Source organism: Trichomycterus rosablanca, chromosome 1 (genome assembly GCF_030014385.1).
Source record: "Trichomycterus rosablanca isolate fTriRos1 chromosome 1, fTriRos1.hap1, whole genome shotgun sequence".
Taxonomy (NCBI): domain Eukaryota; kingdom Metazoa; phylum Chordata; class Actinopteri; order Siluriformes; family Trichomycteridae; genus Trichomycterus; species Trichomycterus rosablanca.
Window position 1 is genome coordinate 53624990 of NC_085988.1, and position 18791 is coordinate 53643780.

Consider the following 18791-nt stretch of genomic DNA (forward strand, 5'->3'; position numbering starts at 1 on the left):
GTATGGGAAAAAGGGGACGTAAGGTCACCCTAAGTAATGAGTAACAAATTTGCATAAGGCAAACGTATAGTAAAAGCATACATTTTATTTTGGAAATGTAGTGGAGTAAAAGTGAAAATTGACATAAATTTAACTTTAAGTAAGGGACAGATACTCCAAAAAATACTTAAGTACTGTAACGAAGTATTACAACTGCTCGGTGGGTAGCACTGTCGCCTCACAGCAAGAAAGTCCTGGGTTCGATTCTCAGGTGGAGTGGTCTGGTTTGTGTAGAGTTTGCATGTTCTTCCTGTGTCTGTGTGGGTTTCCTTCCACAGTCCAAAGACATGCTGTCAGGTTAACTGGAGGTTCTAAAATTGAGTGTGTGTGTGTGTGTGGGCCTTAACAGAATAGAGCAGTGGTAAAACAAACAATTACTGAATGAATGACAACAAAGCTTAAATAGTCTGTACTCTAACAGCACAGCTCATACATAACACAGACCATTAGCATTAATTCCACACAGTGGCTGGTCAGTGAATCGGAAATGTACAGCCAACCGAGTCAGAAGCAAAACCACCACCTCTCCTATCTGATGTGTCCTTTTTACAGCTGGCTTCTGCTGATGGTAGGTCAAATCATCTCCCCTCTAACAGGTCTGAAAAAAGGGTCAGAGAAGACACTACAAACAAACAAAAAGCATTAAGACCCATACAGTCATAACAACTGAACTTATCTTTTTTTGGTATTTATTTTTCATTGTAGTTTTATTAAATATTCATTGATAAGATTCTCTCACCAGCGCTAAGTTCTAAATAGTTATAATGTTTATTGAACACTAAAAGCATAGCATATACAATGGTAATCAATCAGTGAATTAAATAACTAAGTGGTAATGAGAGTATGAGAAAGTATAGACAAGACATACTATAAAATTATATATGATTATCTTTGGATAGTTCTATGAAAATGGATCAGATGGTGTTGGAACCAGGAAGGTTTAATTCTGATTTGAAGTGTTTGTAACCAACTAATAATGAAATGTAGCAAATAAGCAGAACCAAGGCTCTTGCATATAAGGAGTGTACCTGTCTGATGGTGGAAGAGAGGCTGTAGCCAAATTCCCTTTCGTCTGTAATTTCTCTGGGTCCTGTTTCAGCAGAGAAGTTGACTTTCAGTGCCTGCAGCATGCCACTCAGGTACCTCAACCCAATGACCATTGTAAATTCTGAGGTGTCATTAATTATACTGATGCACCCACTTTTCTTCGTGCTGGTGTGCAGATGTGGAGTACACGTCAGCATGCAGTTTGAAGCTGTGTGAAAAGGTTGGATTTTCTACATGCAGTCGAAATGTAGGGTCAAAATGTTTATCTTGGCTGGTGGTAAGTTTACTTGCAATATAAGAACAAGATCAAATATCAATATATAGATCCAACAGGTCTAGTTAAAGCTTTATATTATTTTTCCTTAATAGAGAATAATAAGAATAATCCTAAATTCCTGTGTCCAAACTAACTAAAAATGTCAATGAAACTTAATCTACTGAGCCAGTGATGATTTTTTAAAATTATTTAATGACAAGTCACCTGGCAATATTAAGCATCAATTCACTCTGAGCAGCATGGGTGATAAGCGACTTAACCAACAAGGTAATCAAACTAAATTGTTTGAATCCAATCTCCCAAACTGAACCAACTGCACTGATTAAATCATCAAAGTCATCGTCATGTATACTTTACCCTGTTCCAACTCCATTGTAGAGCCCCTGCTTACTTTAATAAATGCATCCCTTAGCTTTGGGTAAGTACCCAAATTGATTAAAAACCTAATCTCTACTCAGAAGTTCTGTCTAATTACAGGCCAATTTCAAACCTTCCTTTTGTTTCCAAGATTCTAGAAAAAGCAGTTTTCTTTGATACTGGTTTAAATCATATTTAACTGACCACTCTCAATTTGTCTATGTTAATAGTAAATGCTCTGAAACTACAAAAGTAAAGTATGTTGTTCCACAGGGGTCAGTATTGGGACTGTAAACATGGTATCAATTTTCACTGCTATGCAAAGACACACAGCTTTATACACTGCCTGGCCAAAAAAAGGTCACCACCTGGATTTAACTTAGCAAATAGGTAAGAGCCTCCCATTGGATAATTACTGCATGGGTGATTATGTTTCAGCTTGCAACAAGTTATTTAACCCTAACTGATGCAGTGAGTAGCTTCTCATTTGTTAAACAACCATGTCGAAAGACACATCCTGTGGTCGTGGAAAAGATGTTAATCTGTTTCAGAAGGGTCAAATTATTGGCATGCATCAAGCAGAGAAAACATCTAAGGAGATTGCTGAAACTACTAAAATCAGGTTAAGAACTGTCCAACGCATTATTAAAAAGTGGAAGGACAGTGGCGAAACATCATCTTCGAGGAAGGAATGTGGTCGGAAATTAATATTGAATGATCGTCATCGGCGATCACTTAAATGTTTGGTGAAATCAGATGGTAGAAAAACTACAGTAGAGCTCAGGGATATGTTTAATAGTAAAAGTAAAAGCATTTCCACACGCACAATGCAAAGGGAACTCAAGGGATTGGGACTAAACAGCTATGTAGCCTTAAGAAAACCACTTGTCAGTGAGGCTAACCGGCAAAAACGGCTTCAATTTGCTAGGGAGCATAAAGATTGGACTCTGGAGCAATGGAAGAAGGTCATGTGGTCTGATGAGTCCAGATTTACCCTATTCCAGAGTGATGGGCGCATCAGGGTAAGAAGAGAGGCGGCTGAAGTGATGCACCCATCATGCCTAGTGCCTACCGTACAAGCCTGTGGGGGCAGTGCTATGATCTGGGGTTGCCGCAGTTGGTCAGGTCTAGGTTCAGCAATGTTATGTGCCCAAAGAATGAGGTCAGCTGACTACCTGAATATACTGAACGACCAGGTTATTTCATCAATGGATTTTTTCTTCCCTGATGGCACGGGCATATTCCAAGATGACAATGCCAGGATTCATTGGGCTCAAATTGTGAAAGAGTAATTCAGGGAGCATGAGACATCATTTTCACACATGGATTGGCCACCACAGAGTCCAGACCTGAACCCCATTTAGAATCTTTGGGATGTGCTGGAGAGGACTTTGCCCAGTGGTCCAAATCTCCCAACATCAATACAAGATCTTGGGGGAAAATGAATGCAACTCTGGACAGAAATAAATGTTGTGACATTGCAGAAGCTTGTGGAAACGATGCCACAGCAAACGCGTGCCGTAATCAATGCTAAAGGCGGTCCAACAAAATATTAGTGTGTGTGACCTTTTTTTTGGCCAGGCAGTGTATATCACCCAAACCCAATGACACTAACACAATCAGTAAGATTGAAAATTGTATAACGACATTAAAGACTGCATAATGTGTAACTTTTTTTTACTTAATTAAGATAAAACAGAGGTATTACTTTTTGGATCTAAAGCTGCGAATTGTCTAACCTGGTGCTAAACCTAAACACTTTCTCTGTTACTCCCAGCTCAGATGTAAAAAACTTGGGTGTCACAATAGATTCAGATCTCTTCTTTGATGCACACATTAATAATATTACTGGAGTTGCTTTCTTTCATTTGCATAATATCTCTAAAATAAGAAATATACTATCTGTTAATGACACTGAAAAACTGATCCATGTGTTTAGAACTTCTCGGTTACATTATTGTAATGCTCTTCTCACTGGATGCTCTGGTAGATCCATAAACAAACTCCAGTTGGTTCAAAATGCAGCAGCTCGAGTGCTAACTAGAACTAGAAAGTTTGATCATATTAGTCCTGTTCTATCATTTCTGCACTGGCTGCCAATTAAATTCTGCATTAATTACAAAACACTTGTACTAACCTATCTGACATAGCTCCACAACTTTGGAATAATCTCCCAACTATCTCACTACCAAGGTTCTATCCTGCATTGCAAGCAGACCATGCAGGATAAAACAGATGATAAATAAATGAATGTTGTGAATTATATGAAATGTCTGGTGAAAACATCTTTTGGCTTACACTAAAGCTCTGATGGATTATTTTTTTAAATTGTATTAAAACTGGAGTGTATTTTATTTAACATTTTGCTGCTTACTCTGGAGCTTTGTGAATTACCTCTGTTTGATTAAGATGATTCTTTGGTGATTTTTTAATCTCAGGTGGATTATTTTAAACATTATTTTGGTGAGTACATTCAACCTTTGGTGTATAAAACCTGTTAAATTTCCTGGGATAGCATTAACGCATTGTTAAAATATTTTTGGCCTGTGTTGGAATACTTTAACCAATGTTGAATTATTTTAAACCTATTATGGATTATACTGAATATTTGTTAGATTATACAAATATCCTGTAAAATTCTGGTAAATAATTACTTTGTAATTATGCTGATGGTGAATTACTTTAAACATTTTGTTTATTACACCAACATTTTTAACTGTATAGGGATGCCATTCTTGTTTGCCATTTTTGTGTAACATTTATCATCCCATTGAAACTTTTTGGAGACTTACAGAACTGCTTCCTCAGTAAACATTTACTATTTTACTTAATTAGACATCTAAAAACATAACACAAAGATATATAGGCAGAAGGGTTTTTTTTCTTTCTTTTTTTTTGAAAAATAGAAGCACTTGGTTAGGAGGTAGGTCTTCTTTTGAGAAAAGTAAGATACTCAGTTGTTCAAACAAACAAGGGAAGATGAGCCAACATGAGCCACGAAATATGGCTGGCTTTTCAGGACAATAGCAAGGGTTTTCATGCAGTGCTGTTTGAGGGCTTAAAGATCGTTATTTCAACAGTGGTTTCAGGGTTTGCCCTACACAGACTGAGATTTCTTTAGATTCCTTAGGCGGCACGGTGGCTCAGTGGGTAGCACTGTTGCCTCAAAGCAAGAAGGTCCTGGGTTCGATCCTCAGGCGGGGTGGTCCGGGATTGTTTTCCCCGTGTCTGTGTGGGTTTCCTCCGGGTGCTCCGGTTTCCTCCCACAGTCCAAAGACATGCAAGTGAGGTGAATTGGAGACACTAAATTGTCCAAGACTGTGTTCGATATAACCTTGTGAACTGATGAACCTTGTGTAATGAGTAACTACCGTTCTTGTCATGAATGTAACCAAAGTGTAAAACATGACGTTAAAATCCTAATAAACAAACAATCAGATTCCTTAAATCTTTTTCTAATAGTAAGTACAGTAGAGAGTGAAAATGATAAATTTGCAAGCTTAAATTGAGAAATGTTCTTTTTGAAGTGATCAAATCAACTGAACGATGACCCATCTTTGCTTGCAAAGCCTGAGTCCTTGGTGGATCTTCTTTTATATTCAATCATGATACTCTCATCTGTGTGCACATTTACCTGCTTTTTGTGTAAGGATAAAACGATGTTACTCTATTACACTCAAAAAGTTAGGACAGTATGGAAAATGCAAATAAAAAAAGATTACTTTGAGATTATTTTATGTTCATTTTCATTTTATTTGTTGGTATACATTCATTCCTGCATTTCAGGCCTGCAACACATACCAAAAAAAGTTGTGACAGTAAAGCATTTTGCACTTTGTAATGTTGCCATTCCTTCTCACAACACTTAACACGCTTTGGATACTCACTGATTTAGTGTTTTAGGTGTTATTCTGTCTCATTCTTTGAGCAAACATGTAAAAAGATGTGCAATAGCACAGGGTTGCTGTTGCATTTTGTAATGTGTGCAGCATGTAGTTTTGCATTGTCTTGGAAAAGATGACGTCTTGAAGGAAGCATATGTTGCTCTAAAATCTCAATGTACTTTTCAGCATTAATGTTGCCATCACAGAAGTGTAAATTACCTTTGCCAAATGCACTGACACAACCCTATGCCATGACAGACATGGCTTTTGAACATGTTGCTGACAACAGTCTGGTTGTTCCTTTTTGTCTTTGGTTCGGAGCACACAGCATCTATTTCTTCCAAAAACGTTCTGAAATACTGATTGGTTTCCACTGTGTGATGGTCCATCCCAGATGCATCAGAGCCCAGAAAACTCAACACAGCTTCTGGACATGGTTAACATGAGGCTTCTCATTTTGTGCCTAACTTTATGGGAGAGTTGTCAATTAGTTAAAAAATAACATTTCTCAATGCAAGACTGCAAATAATCTAGGCCTTTCACTATTTTCTGAACATAATATTGTGAAAAGATTCAAGGAATCAGGAGAAAAAAAAAAAAAAAAAAATTATTTGTAAGTGTTTTATTGCCTCATAAAAACCACTGTTAAGAGAAAAGAATATTTCTGTAATCAACCCTCAAATATCCACAAGTTTGCTTTCTAAGTTAGGTGAGTTACATCACTTGCTAATGTAACTCGCATCAAATGCTTTTTTTAATAAAACAAAGACAGAACACACACATACCCATACTTCCTATGTTATGATAATGTGCTATGTAAACTCTATTAAATTGACTAAAATGTAGTTGTTAAGTCACATTTGTTTTGTGGTCTGGTACTTTAAGTTCGAGTCTAATTCAATAGCGTATAAAGTGCAGACTAATGCAAGACTCCAGCTATTATTGACAAGACATTCAAGAACAGCAGCAGAGATTCAGACATTTTAATAAGAAATAACCATTTTTAAAATAATCCAGCATTACAATTTAGCAGCAGTGATGTACAAAACAATTTCCAAGATCCTTGCTAAATAACATTGTTGAGATTGAACTCATCTGTAGCTGTATCCTCAAAAGCTAGCGTTACCAAAAGCTAACAATTTAATAAAAACCAGGCATGCTACAGAAGCATCCTCAGTCCAACAACCCTAATTACAAAGTGTTAAGACACCAGAAATCCCTGTGGTGAATTTTTTTAAATTAATGTTGTACTGTTCTAAAATAATCAAGAACAATGATGACTGCATGACCATAAGATATTGCTATGTTTAAATAAATGTGTTTTATTTTTTAGCTGCCCTTTCATTCATAAACCTTTTATTTGACATTTTAACATGTCATTCAGATGGAAAGACCCACTGATCTTCTTGATTGAAAAAGTATAGTCATGATAAGCTTTGTAACCTGATATAATACCTGCGATTTGAAATACAGAAAATGGCTGCACAGACACACTTCTGACGGAACTAAAGAAATTAGTAGATTGTTTAGCTAAACAAGCTATCAGCTAAACAAGAACATTTCACAGCTTTCACTGTAAAGAAACTGAGTGGACTGAGTTTAAAATGCAGTTTATGGTCAGATCATTTACAGATGTGCACTGGCTCAGGTATGATCAAACATAAATTCCATCTGGGTTGAAGCTGGAGGTCAGAGGGCTTTGTAGGGATTGCAGATCGGTGGAAAGTGGAAGAACTGATTCCAGAGGCTGCAAAGAACTGGATTGCTCTGACTCTAATGGACAATAAAGCAAAAGTTTTTTATAACACAGTTTGTCAGACTTTAAACTACAATTAAATGTTCACAATTTTTGAAAAACTAATTTTAATGTTTTTTTTTTAATTAATGTTGTACTGTTCTAAAAATAATCAAGAACAATGACTGCATGATTCATTGTTTTTTTTATTACATGTTCCACACAGGTACCATGATTTTATACAACACAATTACAATACATAAACAATGCACAATATGAAGTCAGTGTTTTTGTGTACCTCTGCTACTCTTTGCTTTCATGAGTTCTGCAGGTAGCACAGTAACTTTGGTGCCAGTTTGTTGGATAAACTGCTGAAGGTTTACATGTCTCAGTTCCTTAGTTAACTGGTCCAGCTCCTGCTCTTTTTTCTTAAGAAAAAAAAAGGTGCTTTGTTTTGACTCATCAAAGCAGACACAATTTGCAAATAAAATAGCTGAACATTCTTTCAACAAGAGGAATCAAATATGTTTTAAAATAATCTTCCCATCACTATTGCTTTGTTTTTACCCATCTGTCTATCTTATCCCAAACCAGCTCAATGGTGTTTACAAGGCTGTGCTGAACTGTCCTTAATTTGAAGCCTACCATCTTGTTCTTTTCTAAGAAAGTTCTAACATGGCCTGAAGGTAAAAAACCCTGCGCGAAGGGCAGTAAAATTTACACAAGACCTTTTTCTAGTCAGCAGTAGTCTTTACAGTACTTTACAGTAGTCCCCTTACTGCTTACTGAGTCAAGCTGTGCTTACAGTTGTTGTTCTGTAAGTCACGTATTATGTAAGCTATTGACTCTTAGAAACTCTTGTTCTTCTGTTTCATTTGTTAGTTTGGAACAGGAGCTTGTTCTGTCTGCTCTACACAGCAACCAGGTATTGCTATACTACCAAGCTTGGTGCACCTTCTTTTTTGGGCAGTGGTAGCCCAGTGGTTAAGGTACTGTACTCGTAATCAAAAGTTTGCTGGTTCAAGTCTCACTACTGCCAAGCTGTCACTGTTGGGACCTTGAGCAAGGCCCCTAACCCTCAATTACTTACACTGTATTCAGTAACAATTGTAAGTCTCCACAGCGCTGTAAAAAAGTATTTGCTTGTTTTTTATTTTAGCTAATTTATCATTATTGAAGAATACGACTTATTAAAAACCTATATCACCCATGTGATACCAAAAGGTAATTGAACTCCAAAACATAATATCTAATTGCGCCACTCTTGGCAGTAACATCTGCAAATATTTCCGATAACTTGTGATGAGTTTTTTACATCACTGTGGATAAATTTTGGCCTGCTCCTCTTTGTTTTTAATTTAGCTGCACTGGAGAGTTTTTAAGCATGGACTGCTCAAACTTCATTACAGACAGAAAACAATTATTATTTTTTCCTTCACTGGAACATAATTTGGGTCTGAAAGGGTTAAGGTCTTGCCACATAATCTTAATGGGATTTAAGTCAGAACTTGGACTATTGAACCTTAATTTAGTTTCCTTTAAGCTATTCATAGGTGGACTTGCTTGTGTGGTTTGGTTCTTTGTCCTGCTGCATAACCCAGCTATGTGTGAGCTTTAAGGGTAATCTTTGTGTAATATAAAAAAGGAGTTTGATGATCTGAAACACACATTTGACAAAAATGCACAAAAGAATTTCAGAAGGGAGGCAAAATACTTTTTAATAGCATTATGCTGGGCAGTTTGTCACATTTCTATTTTATTCATTAATCTGTTCTGAGAAAATAAGAATTTTTACATACAACTGGGTCATATTCCTTATATTCAAAATATAGACATATATGTGCTAACCCCATACTAATGCAACTTACCCCCTTTTTAGGCCTGCCTCCAGGTATTGTTAAGCTCTGTGGGAAAACACTGTAGGGTCTTGCAAGTGAAAGCTCAGCAAGACGTTTGAAACTTTACTACTATTACAACAGGCCACAACCTCAGATTTAACTACAACATTCCAAAGAGAAATGAAAAAAAACAACATTTGAATTAAATTTAATTTTCATCACCCACTTTATCCTGGTTAGGGTTGTGGCAGGTCAGATTCCACTGGGATACACTGGGCACAAGGTCAAAGAATACCCTGGACAGTGCACTAATCCATCATACGGCTTTTTTGCAATCACAACAGAGGGAAAATCTAAAATGCAATATACATGTCACTGTTTTTCCATGGTGACATGCAGAATAGCAAAAGATTCATTGCATTGATTTAACGTCACTCAACCTCTTAACAGAAAAACAATACATGTAGGTTTGCATTTAAAAGAAGTATATACTGAAACAACACAATATACACAATGCATATTCAAAATAGAGTAATTACTACAAAGTCTTACAATAAATACAAGGCACATTTCCGGATCTGAAAAAGTGAAGGGAATGGAACCAAATGACCAGTGTCTTGTTTGCCAGTACACGGTATTGAGTAAATGTAAAGTAAGGAAAAGAATATACAACATATTCTAATATATAAGCAACAAAGTATGGTTTGTATAGCAGCTTTAATATTAAGAACAGTGCAAAACGCAACAGTGTGGAAAATATAAGTTAGGATACAGTTTCTAAGTGCGAGAGTCATAGTTGCATGTATTATTTGGAGATGTCAGAGTCCAGGGAACAAGGTATGTATGCGTGTGAGAGTTTGTGTGTGTGTAATGTGAGTGTGTGCATGTGTGTACGTTAGTGTAATTGTGTGTGTGTGTAAGTGTGCAATGAGGTGCCCATTCTTTAGCCATTGTACAGCAAGAACCTGTCCCATGCTTTCTAACAGCCGATCAACTTTGAAAAGCATGTAGTTGACTATAACTACACCATCCTCAACTTGATAAATTAAAGTGTTTATTTCCTTTTTTACTCTGTCCTGAAAATACATGGTTTCTAAATAAAGCTACAGCTACATGCAATTACTTGTGTCTGGTTTCTCAGTCATGCTTAAAATTCGGTAGAGGATTGCAATTGGACAGTTTCAGTGGGGCCTGAACACATGCACTGCATGGGACTGAAATTCGATGGTCATTCAAGCACCACACAGTGAAATGTAATGCAGCTGCTAATTAATTTCAAGCTTATTTGTATTCAATTCTAACATATTCTGCACTTCATACTTTTAAATGCAAACCTGCATTTATTTTTCTGTTAGGAGGTTGAGTGACGTTAAATCAATGTAATGGATCTTTGGCACATATTCTGCATGTCGCTATAAAAAAGCAAAGACGTGTAGTGCATTTTACATTTCTCCTATGTCATCATTGCATTTTAATGTGGCACATACAAACATATGTGGTCTCATCATTTTATTATTTTAATTGTTTTTATTTTTTTTAAGTCAGGCTTACCTGAAGCTGAAGGTTGAACTGTCCCAGAGAAATATTTACTGCTCTGCAGCTGCTTTCCAGCCTGGCAGCCTGATGCACCTGCATTTTCAGTTCAGTGTCTATGTTTTCCATCTGCACCCAGAGATCCTCCTTATTTGCCTTCCTCATCTGCAAAAGCTCTCGTTGAAGCTGCTCAGCCTGTAGACATGTCTCCATGCATTGTATCTGAGCCATGTACACAGACAGCTCTGCCTTACACTCCTGAAACCGAATTATTAGCTGCTGTAATTGTTCACGCAGTTTCCGCTCATTTTCCTGCTCAAGTTGCAGCTCATTTTCCCAAAACTCCTGCTCTTGCACCTCTGTTTCCATCTCTTGCACCTGTTGCTCTAGCCACAGCAACTCCTCCTCTTCCTTCTCAGTCAGAAGATTGCACTGGGTTTCCTGCTCACAGCTTTGCAGCTTCCGCTCCAGAGAGTTAAGCTTCTTTTTTTGGAGCGGCACCAGCCGTCCCAATTCCTGCACCACCGGGCCTGGAGTAGCACTGCAGCCTCTTCCTGGCTCCCGGCTCTTACTAAAGATGTCCCGTAAGCCCTTGACACTGCTGCTGAAAGGCAGTGACTTGCACCTGGGTTCACATCGTTTAATACTATCTGTGGTTATAGGGCAGATCTTGGCTAGCGGAGTGAGACTCTGGTGGTATGGGTAGTATGTAGGCCCCAGCATGGAGGACCTTGAGGTGGGGCGCTCACTTAGTGAGGGACTGGTGCACTGTAGCACTAATTGGACATCACTGGCATACTGACCCCACTTATTCAAAGACACCACGGGGTTCTCATGGGGGGCCAAATGTCTTTCTGTCTCATGCCATTTCTCTATAAGGGTGTACCTCCCTGTGCGCCCTGTAACAAATTTTTTAAATAAATAAATTTAGTTGTGAACCAATCCACATATATAATCTTAAGTATCACAGCTGTGGTTTTATATTTCTTCTACTTTTTTATAATAATTTGTACTGTAGATACTTATGTTCATACATCATACTTTTTACGTTCTAATGCTTTTATTTTTCATGTAGAGCATTTTGAATTACAGCATTGTCTTTATATTGTTCAAGGGTAGTCTCTACCATACTGACATACCTCTAAAATGATCTAAAAAAATTAAAACATCTGATTCACTTATTAATTAGACATGTGTTCACTATTAACAAACCTCTAAAATGATCTAAAAAAATTAAAACATCTGATTCACTTATTAATTAGACATGTGTTCACTATTAACAAACAGAAGGTAGGTAGTTAGTAGGAAAATTGTAAATAAAACCAGAGAGCAATGATTTACAAATGTATGAAACTGAAAAGTGTACAAATACAATACATTCAACGTTTCAACTACTGAGCATGTTTTTGGAATTGTTTGGAAAACTATTGTTTTTGGAATATATAATGAATTCTAAAAGTATTCTAATACATTGGGTCTGTCTGAAAACCTAGTGAGCGCTCTACATAGACAGCATTTTACGTTTTTCTATGCACACTTCCGAGAGGCTGAATTCTTTGATACCTTAAAATGCTGCCTACTAAGGTGCTTTACTTTGAAGCTATAATCTGACTGAATAATAAGGGAGTCTCCGATGCTTCCTTTATGGTAAAGGAAATCTCAGCATTCAGTGTAATTTATTTGCAAATTCGGTCTTGTCAGGGACAATTTAGATGTTAGCTGGCGTTTAGATGTAAGTTGTGCGGCCTCAGCCTATTGGTTTGAATGGCCTGAGGCTAACTGTGTTAGCTTAGTATGCGAAAACTGTGGTGAGGTAATCGCCGTAATCGCTGTCTAAGAAATGTGTCCAAATTAATATGCCTTACAAGTCGATGTCTTATTAGAATCCTCTCTACTTAGGCAGCTACCTAGGTAAGCAGTAGGCAACAATGCAGCTCACTTTTAGTCTTACATTTTATTTCTTAATTTTTTACATCCTGACATGCTCTCATGCTGTTGGTCAGCACCCTGGCTTGGTGGCTAGCACTGTCACCTAACAGCTAGAAGGGCCTGGGTTTGATTCCAAGGTAAAGCAACCGGGTGCTTTCAGTGTGGAGTTTGCATGTTCTCCCTGTGTCTGTGTGGGATTCCTCTGAGAGTTCTGGTTTCTCCCATTGTCCAAAGACATGCAAAGTGAACTGGAGATACAAAATTTCCTGTGACTGTATTTGACATTAAATTGAACTGACAAATCATGTGTCACCTGTAACTACCTGTCTTTGATAGGGCTGGGTATCGCCACTAATTTCCTGGATCGATTCGATTCCGATTCACAAGGTCCCGATTTGATTCGAGATTTTCGATTCGATCTTCGATTTTCGATTCGATTTTCGATTCGATTTTCGATTCGATTTTCGATTCGATTCGATTTTCGATTCGACACATTTAGGCATATTTGAGTTACATTAACAGGTTTTGTTTAAATATGTACAGATGTTCAGAGAACGAATGTGATAATTGTACAAAAAACACTCATTATTAAAAATATTTGTGTATTTTGTTTACATAAATAATTAATCCAAAACAGAAAACAGTAACATTCATTTTTTATTATTATTTTATATGTCTGACACGCTACAACATTGTAAATGTAATGTAAACATACACCTGGCTGTTGAACAGCTTATGCCAAGTTAAACTACATGACACTCTGATTAACACCTGGTCGCTGTAATGTTCACACTACACGACTGATCGGCGATGGGGGGTTTTACACTACACCATCTATCACCAGGGGGAATCACAGGCGAGCTTCTCTGGTCTCCAAAACTACATTTTGTCAAGAAAACACACGTGTGAAGTGATGAAAGGTTTAATGATACCACGTCCAAACATGCACATCAACAAGTAGCGAGCGATCAAAGTGTGTGCGCTGATGAAATAAATGAATCTGAGTGGATTTGGCAACACGAGCAGCATGGCTTGTTCTATAGTGAGTTGGAGGTTAATAAATATTTTGTTTTGTAGAGAACGATCAGGTCAGAAATACTGTAAAACTCGCGTGTGCTGATGTATTCTGATAGAAACTATATTTGCGCTCCACCTGTTTACAACCTCTCCCCTGTGTTTCCCCTCGCTGTTTCTCACATTGATTGAGAGCCGAGTTTTGATTGCAGAGTGAACACCGAGTTCCTCCCGAATCCAGCACCAACCCGTCGCCGAGCGAAAATCAGTGCAAAAAGTTGTGTAGTGGTCATAACTTGAGCTTCTGCCATGCTAAACTGATGTGCAGGTCAGATCTCGTTGCATGAAAAAACACTGGCTGGTCACACGAAATTAAAGGGGGTAACAGATTTCCGTGTGCACCGTAAAAAGGGGCGTATTTAAAAGATCGATCTCGCGTTTATATGAATCGATATCGGATCGTTCAAATAAAGATCGATTCGAATCGAAAAATCGATTTTATAAACCCACCCCTAGTCTTTGATACAGAAAAACACAAGATCCCTGTGATTAGTTAGAATAAACTCACCTGTTCCATCTTGTCAGTGCTCACATGACTTTAGTGTATGAATGGTGGGTGACTTTAATGCTTAAAAAGGCCAGCTTACAAGCTTATTCCCTGCTTACAATAAAGACAAGAGAGCTGTCTGAGCAGACCAAAAATGCAGAAATGCAAGTACAAGCAGTTTAAAGGATACAATAACTACTACAAAAAATTAGCATCCCAGCTTTAACAGTTCAAAATGTTATCAAGAAGTATGCTACTCATGGATCAGTCAGAAACCATAAAGCAGGTGGTGGAAAGAGGAAAACTGATGACAGAACCTTTGAAAGGTGGTTTGAAATGTGGCAGAGAACCCACATATAACATTCAAAGAACCTCAGGCTGAGTTGGAGACATTTGGGAGTAATGGTTTAAACTAGGGCTGTCGAAGTTAACGCGATAATAACGCATTAACGCGACCTCAATTTAACGCGATTAAAAAAATTTGTGCCATTAACGCAAATTCTAGTTCATGTTGACACTTGACTGGTAGAACAAACGTTTTAATGTCGGACTTGCCACCGTTTTTCATTTGCGGTTTGTTAACATAATGTAACCGATCGTGGTAGTGATGCACTTGCATAATAAAGAAATAAATACACGCTATATTCACAAGTTGTCGGGAGCAGAACACTTTATTACACTTAATTAACTTCTTCTTCTGTACCGAATACCGGAAAGCTGAGTCGAGCACGTTAGTTCATGAACTATGGAAGCCCCAAAGGGTCAAAACACACTCACTTCGTGTAGAAACGTCCATCAAACCATCGTCACGATACAACCACAGACAAGTCTGATACAATAACTACGCCTTATCCCACCTAAAGCACCGCTGATCTACAATGTTTGCTGATGGAGAAATTCTAACCTACAATCTGACATTTACTGCCTAGTATGTGAGTGAATAAAACTCCCTTACAGTTTTCTCTTGTCCCAGCAGTTTTTAACATAAGTACATTTAGCATAAAATGTGTTCACCATTTTAATTGTAACATTTCACTTAAAAATCCTTGTTTTCTATAACATTTACACAGATTTTTTTTAATGCGATTAATCGCGATTAACTATATGAAATTCTGAGATTAATCGCGATTAAAAATTTTAATCGTTTGACAGCCCTAGTTTAAACCCATACCATATACCGCACACTGAACAAAATGGGGCACAAAAAGCCAGCTACTTCACTGTAAGCCCGGACTTTATATCTAATCAAAAATTTTTAGTACAACATACATAAATTATTTAAGTTTTTTTGCATTGTACTCATTTGAGTACACATTTAAATGTGCTAAAAGATTTAAGTTTAATAAACAAAAAAAATTACTTTTCAATCAGATTAACTTAAAAAAGTTAATTTACGTGTAAGTCCGCCTTTTTTCAGCTTGCTGTTGGTGAATCAGGCAAAAATGATTTTCTTGTGTTTGGGTAGCCATTTGTTTTAACTTTTGTAACCTGTTGTTGCAAATTACTTTTTACTTTTCATTAAAGGCTTTTTGCAAAAGTAAACTTGTCTTTCTCGAATGTCTTTTGCGAAGTGGAACCTTTGTTAAACTAAGTGGACGAACATTTTCTTCCTAATTGTGCTATTTTTGAGTAGCATGTACTTCAGTCTAATTTTGGTAAGTGTTGTACTTTATTTAACAATTTTGTTTAAAATAAATTATCTTAAGCTTGACACTAAATAAATAATCAAACAGCGCTGTTTTATTTGCCGTATTTAGGCTACATGCTACCATGTTAGCATGCTAGCCTTCATACGAAGCAAAGAGTGTGCTGGCTTGCTTTATTTTAATCCTTAAATGAATGGTATTAATGTTGATATTACTTTTATTTTTTGTTTCTTTGTTTTGTTTTAGAGAGCTGCCAGCCAAACGTTAAGAAATCAGCTTGCTGTGTGAAACTGAGTACAGGTTCATGGTTACTGTAAAGAGCTGTTTGTGCTTTCATCAGAACTTTATATACAGTTTGTACAGTTTTAAAGATGTTTTCTTAATATGTTGTATTTTAAGTAAATACTTCTGAAGTGAAATAAAAGAAAAATAATTTTATTATTCTGTCTGTTTTTCTATAAACATTTCTAATTATTATTTAAAATGTAATTAACATGAAAACTAAGAAGAAACCTTAAACTAGGAAGATTTTTTTTTTTTCAATTGAGCTCAAGATAATAAGTAGAATTATTGGGAAAAGCAGTTTTCATTATACAGGGTGGGCCATTTATATGGATACACCTAAATAAAATGGGAATGGTTGGTGATATTAACTTCCTGTTTGTGGCACATTAGTATATGGGAGGGGGAAAACTTTTCAAGATGGGTGGTGACCATGGCGGCCATTTTGAAGTCGGCCATTTTGGATCCAACTTTAGTTTTTTTCAATGGGAAGAGGGTCATGTGACACATCAAACTTATTGAGAATTTCACAAGAAAAACAATGGTGTGCTTGGTTTTAACGTAACTTTATTCTTTCATGAGTTATTTACAAGTTTCTGACCACTTATAAAATGTGTTCAAAGTGCTGCCCATTGTGTTGGATTGTCAATGCAACCCTCTTCTCCCACTCTTCACACACTGATAGCAACACCGCAAAAGAAATTGCCCCCAAGGTCTCCCGATCTGACCCGCTTAGACTTTTATCTTTGGGGTCATCTGAAGGCAATTGTCTATGCTGTGAAGATACGAGATGTGTAGCACCTGAAACTACGGATACTGGAAGCCTGTGCTAGCATTTCTTCTGCGGTGTTGCTATCAGTGTGTGAAGAGTGGGAGAAGAGGGTTGCATTGACAATCCAACACAATGGGCAGCACTTTGAACACATTTTAGAAGTGGTCAGAAACTTGTAAATAACTCATGAAAGAATAAGGTTACGTTAAAACCAAGCACTTGTTTTTCTTGTGAAATTCTCAATAAGTTTGATGTGTCACATGACCCTCTTCCCATTGAAAAAACTAAAGTTGGATCCAAAATGGCCGACTTCAAAATGGCCGCCATGGTCACCACCCATCTTGAAAAGTTTTCCCCCTCCCATATACTAATGTGCCACAAACAGGAAGTTAATATCACCAACCATTCCCATTTTATTTAGGTGTATCCATATAAATGGCCCACCAACTTTTTTAGCGCAACCGGTTTCCTTAAATTTTTTAAGTAAATTGAACTTATTCGGGCTTACAGTGTTGAAGAAAGTTAACTTATATAGACAAACCCCAATCCTTCTGGGAAAATAGACAAGCAAAACCAAACTAGAGCTAAAAAACTGCAATGAAACATGGTGGAGGATCCATAATGTTGTGGGGCTGCCTTGCTGCCTCTGGGACTGGTGGCCTTGAATGTGTTGCAGAAACAATTAGGTCAATCAGTGGATTATCAAAGTAAAATGTTCTCCCAAGTGTAAGAAAAAGGTTTGACCAGCAGACAGGGACAGCACAGCTACAAAAAACATTTGGAGGCTGTCTTTGTTGTCAAAGGTTGTACATACAAGTATCAGGGAGGGGTGCCTTTAATCCTGTCCATGTTATATATTACATTTCTTTTTTATATTTTGAAATGACTGAATTTATGTTGAAACGTCAGCTTTTTTGTTGAATGTAATTGGACATGTTAAAATATTCTAATGATAAAAAGTTGGTATATAGCTACTTATTTCTGAAGATATTGGCTTTTTATTCTAAACAATCAAGGATGCCAATACTGATGACCACAACTGTACTAGATGACTGATCGCTTATATTTTTATTTTATTAGGATTTTATTAGGACATCATGTTTTACACAAGATTAATCAGTTCAAGTTTAATATCAAACACAGTCACAGACAGTTTTGTATCTCCAATTCACCTCACTTGCATGTCTTTGGAGGAAACCCATGCAGACTCTACACAAAAAGCTCCACCAGGGAATCAAACCAGGACCTTCTTACTGTGAGGCAACAGTGCTACCCACCGAGCTACCGTGCCACCCCAATCACTAATAACTTAACTTTTCTGAGAAACACTGAAGCTGATTACAAATCATGTTACAAATCAAGTAATACTATACAGGCGCTTTAATTAAACAAAATAGTACACATTAAATACATTTTGTTTAACACATGCCTTACATTATTAATGTTAAAAATATTAAAAAAGTAAAAAAAACAAAAAAGAATAAAAATCATAATCATGTGTATTCAGTGCCTTACCTATAGCCTGAGCCAGGGCGATCACAACCTCTTGACATGTGGTGACCTCAGTGACCCCACAGACTATGCGTTGCACTCCATCTACCCACACTTTTAACTCCATGTCTCTCATCTGGATGATCTATGTTTTCCACTCCACACACACTCTTCTTAACATGTTTCAGATCTTGTGCTCTGGAGATTTCATGTATGAAAAATAAAAGTAAAAATTATATTAGAAATGTTTTACCTGGAGCAAGTTACTTTTAACATTTTAGATTTACTCCCTGCCATTGTAGAGCCCCTGTTTACCTTAATAAATATAACCCTATATGTAGTCAAATAAATTAAATGTGCAGTTAATCTTAAATCTTGTGGATCTAATTATAGGCAGATT

At 37.0% G+C, this 18791-nt stretch overlaps 1 protein-coding gene across 2 annotated transcripts; it reads right to left on the reverse strand.

Annotated features, from left to right (window-relative positions):
- Positions 1-7052: 7052 nt before the first annotated feature.
- rassf8b (Ras association domain family member 8b) lies at positions 7053-18583 on the reverse strand. 2 transcript variants are annotated; one of them, XM_063004122.1, is made up of 4 exons: positions 18416-18583; positions 10729-11609; positions 7638-7767; positions 7053-7371 (listed from the first exon to the last, which is right to left on the reverse strand). In XM_063004122.1, exons 1-4 carry the CDS (start codon positions 18525-18527, stop codon positions 7259-7261), a joined length of 1236 nt encoding a protein of 411 aa, XP_062860192.1. In that variant the 5' UTR covers positions 18528-18583; the 3' UTR covers positions 7053-7258. The 2 variants fall into 2 exon arrangements, with proteins under 2 accessions (XP_062860192.1, XP_062860184.1); XM_063004114.1 differs by having other exon boundaries at positions 7053-7377.
- Positions 18584-18791: the final 208 nt, after the last annotated feature.

Coding starts and splice junctions, on each gene's coding strand:
- rassf8b (XM_063004114.1), bottom strand. CDS start 18,527: ATGAGAGACATGGAGTTAAAAGTGTGGGTAGATGGAGTGCAACGCATA. Junction 7,768..10,728: donor AGTTCAACCTTCAGCTTCAG/GTAAGCCTGACT, acceptor TTTTTTCTTAAG/AAAAAAGAGCAGGAGCTGGA. Junction 7,378..7,637: donor GAAAGCAAAGAGTAGCAGAG/GTACACAAAAAC, acceptor ATTGTCCATTAG/AGTCAGAGCAATCCAGTTCT.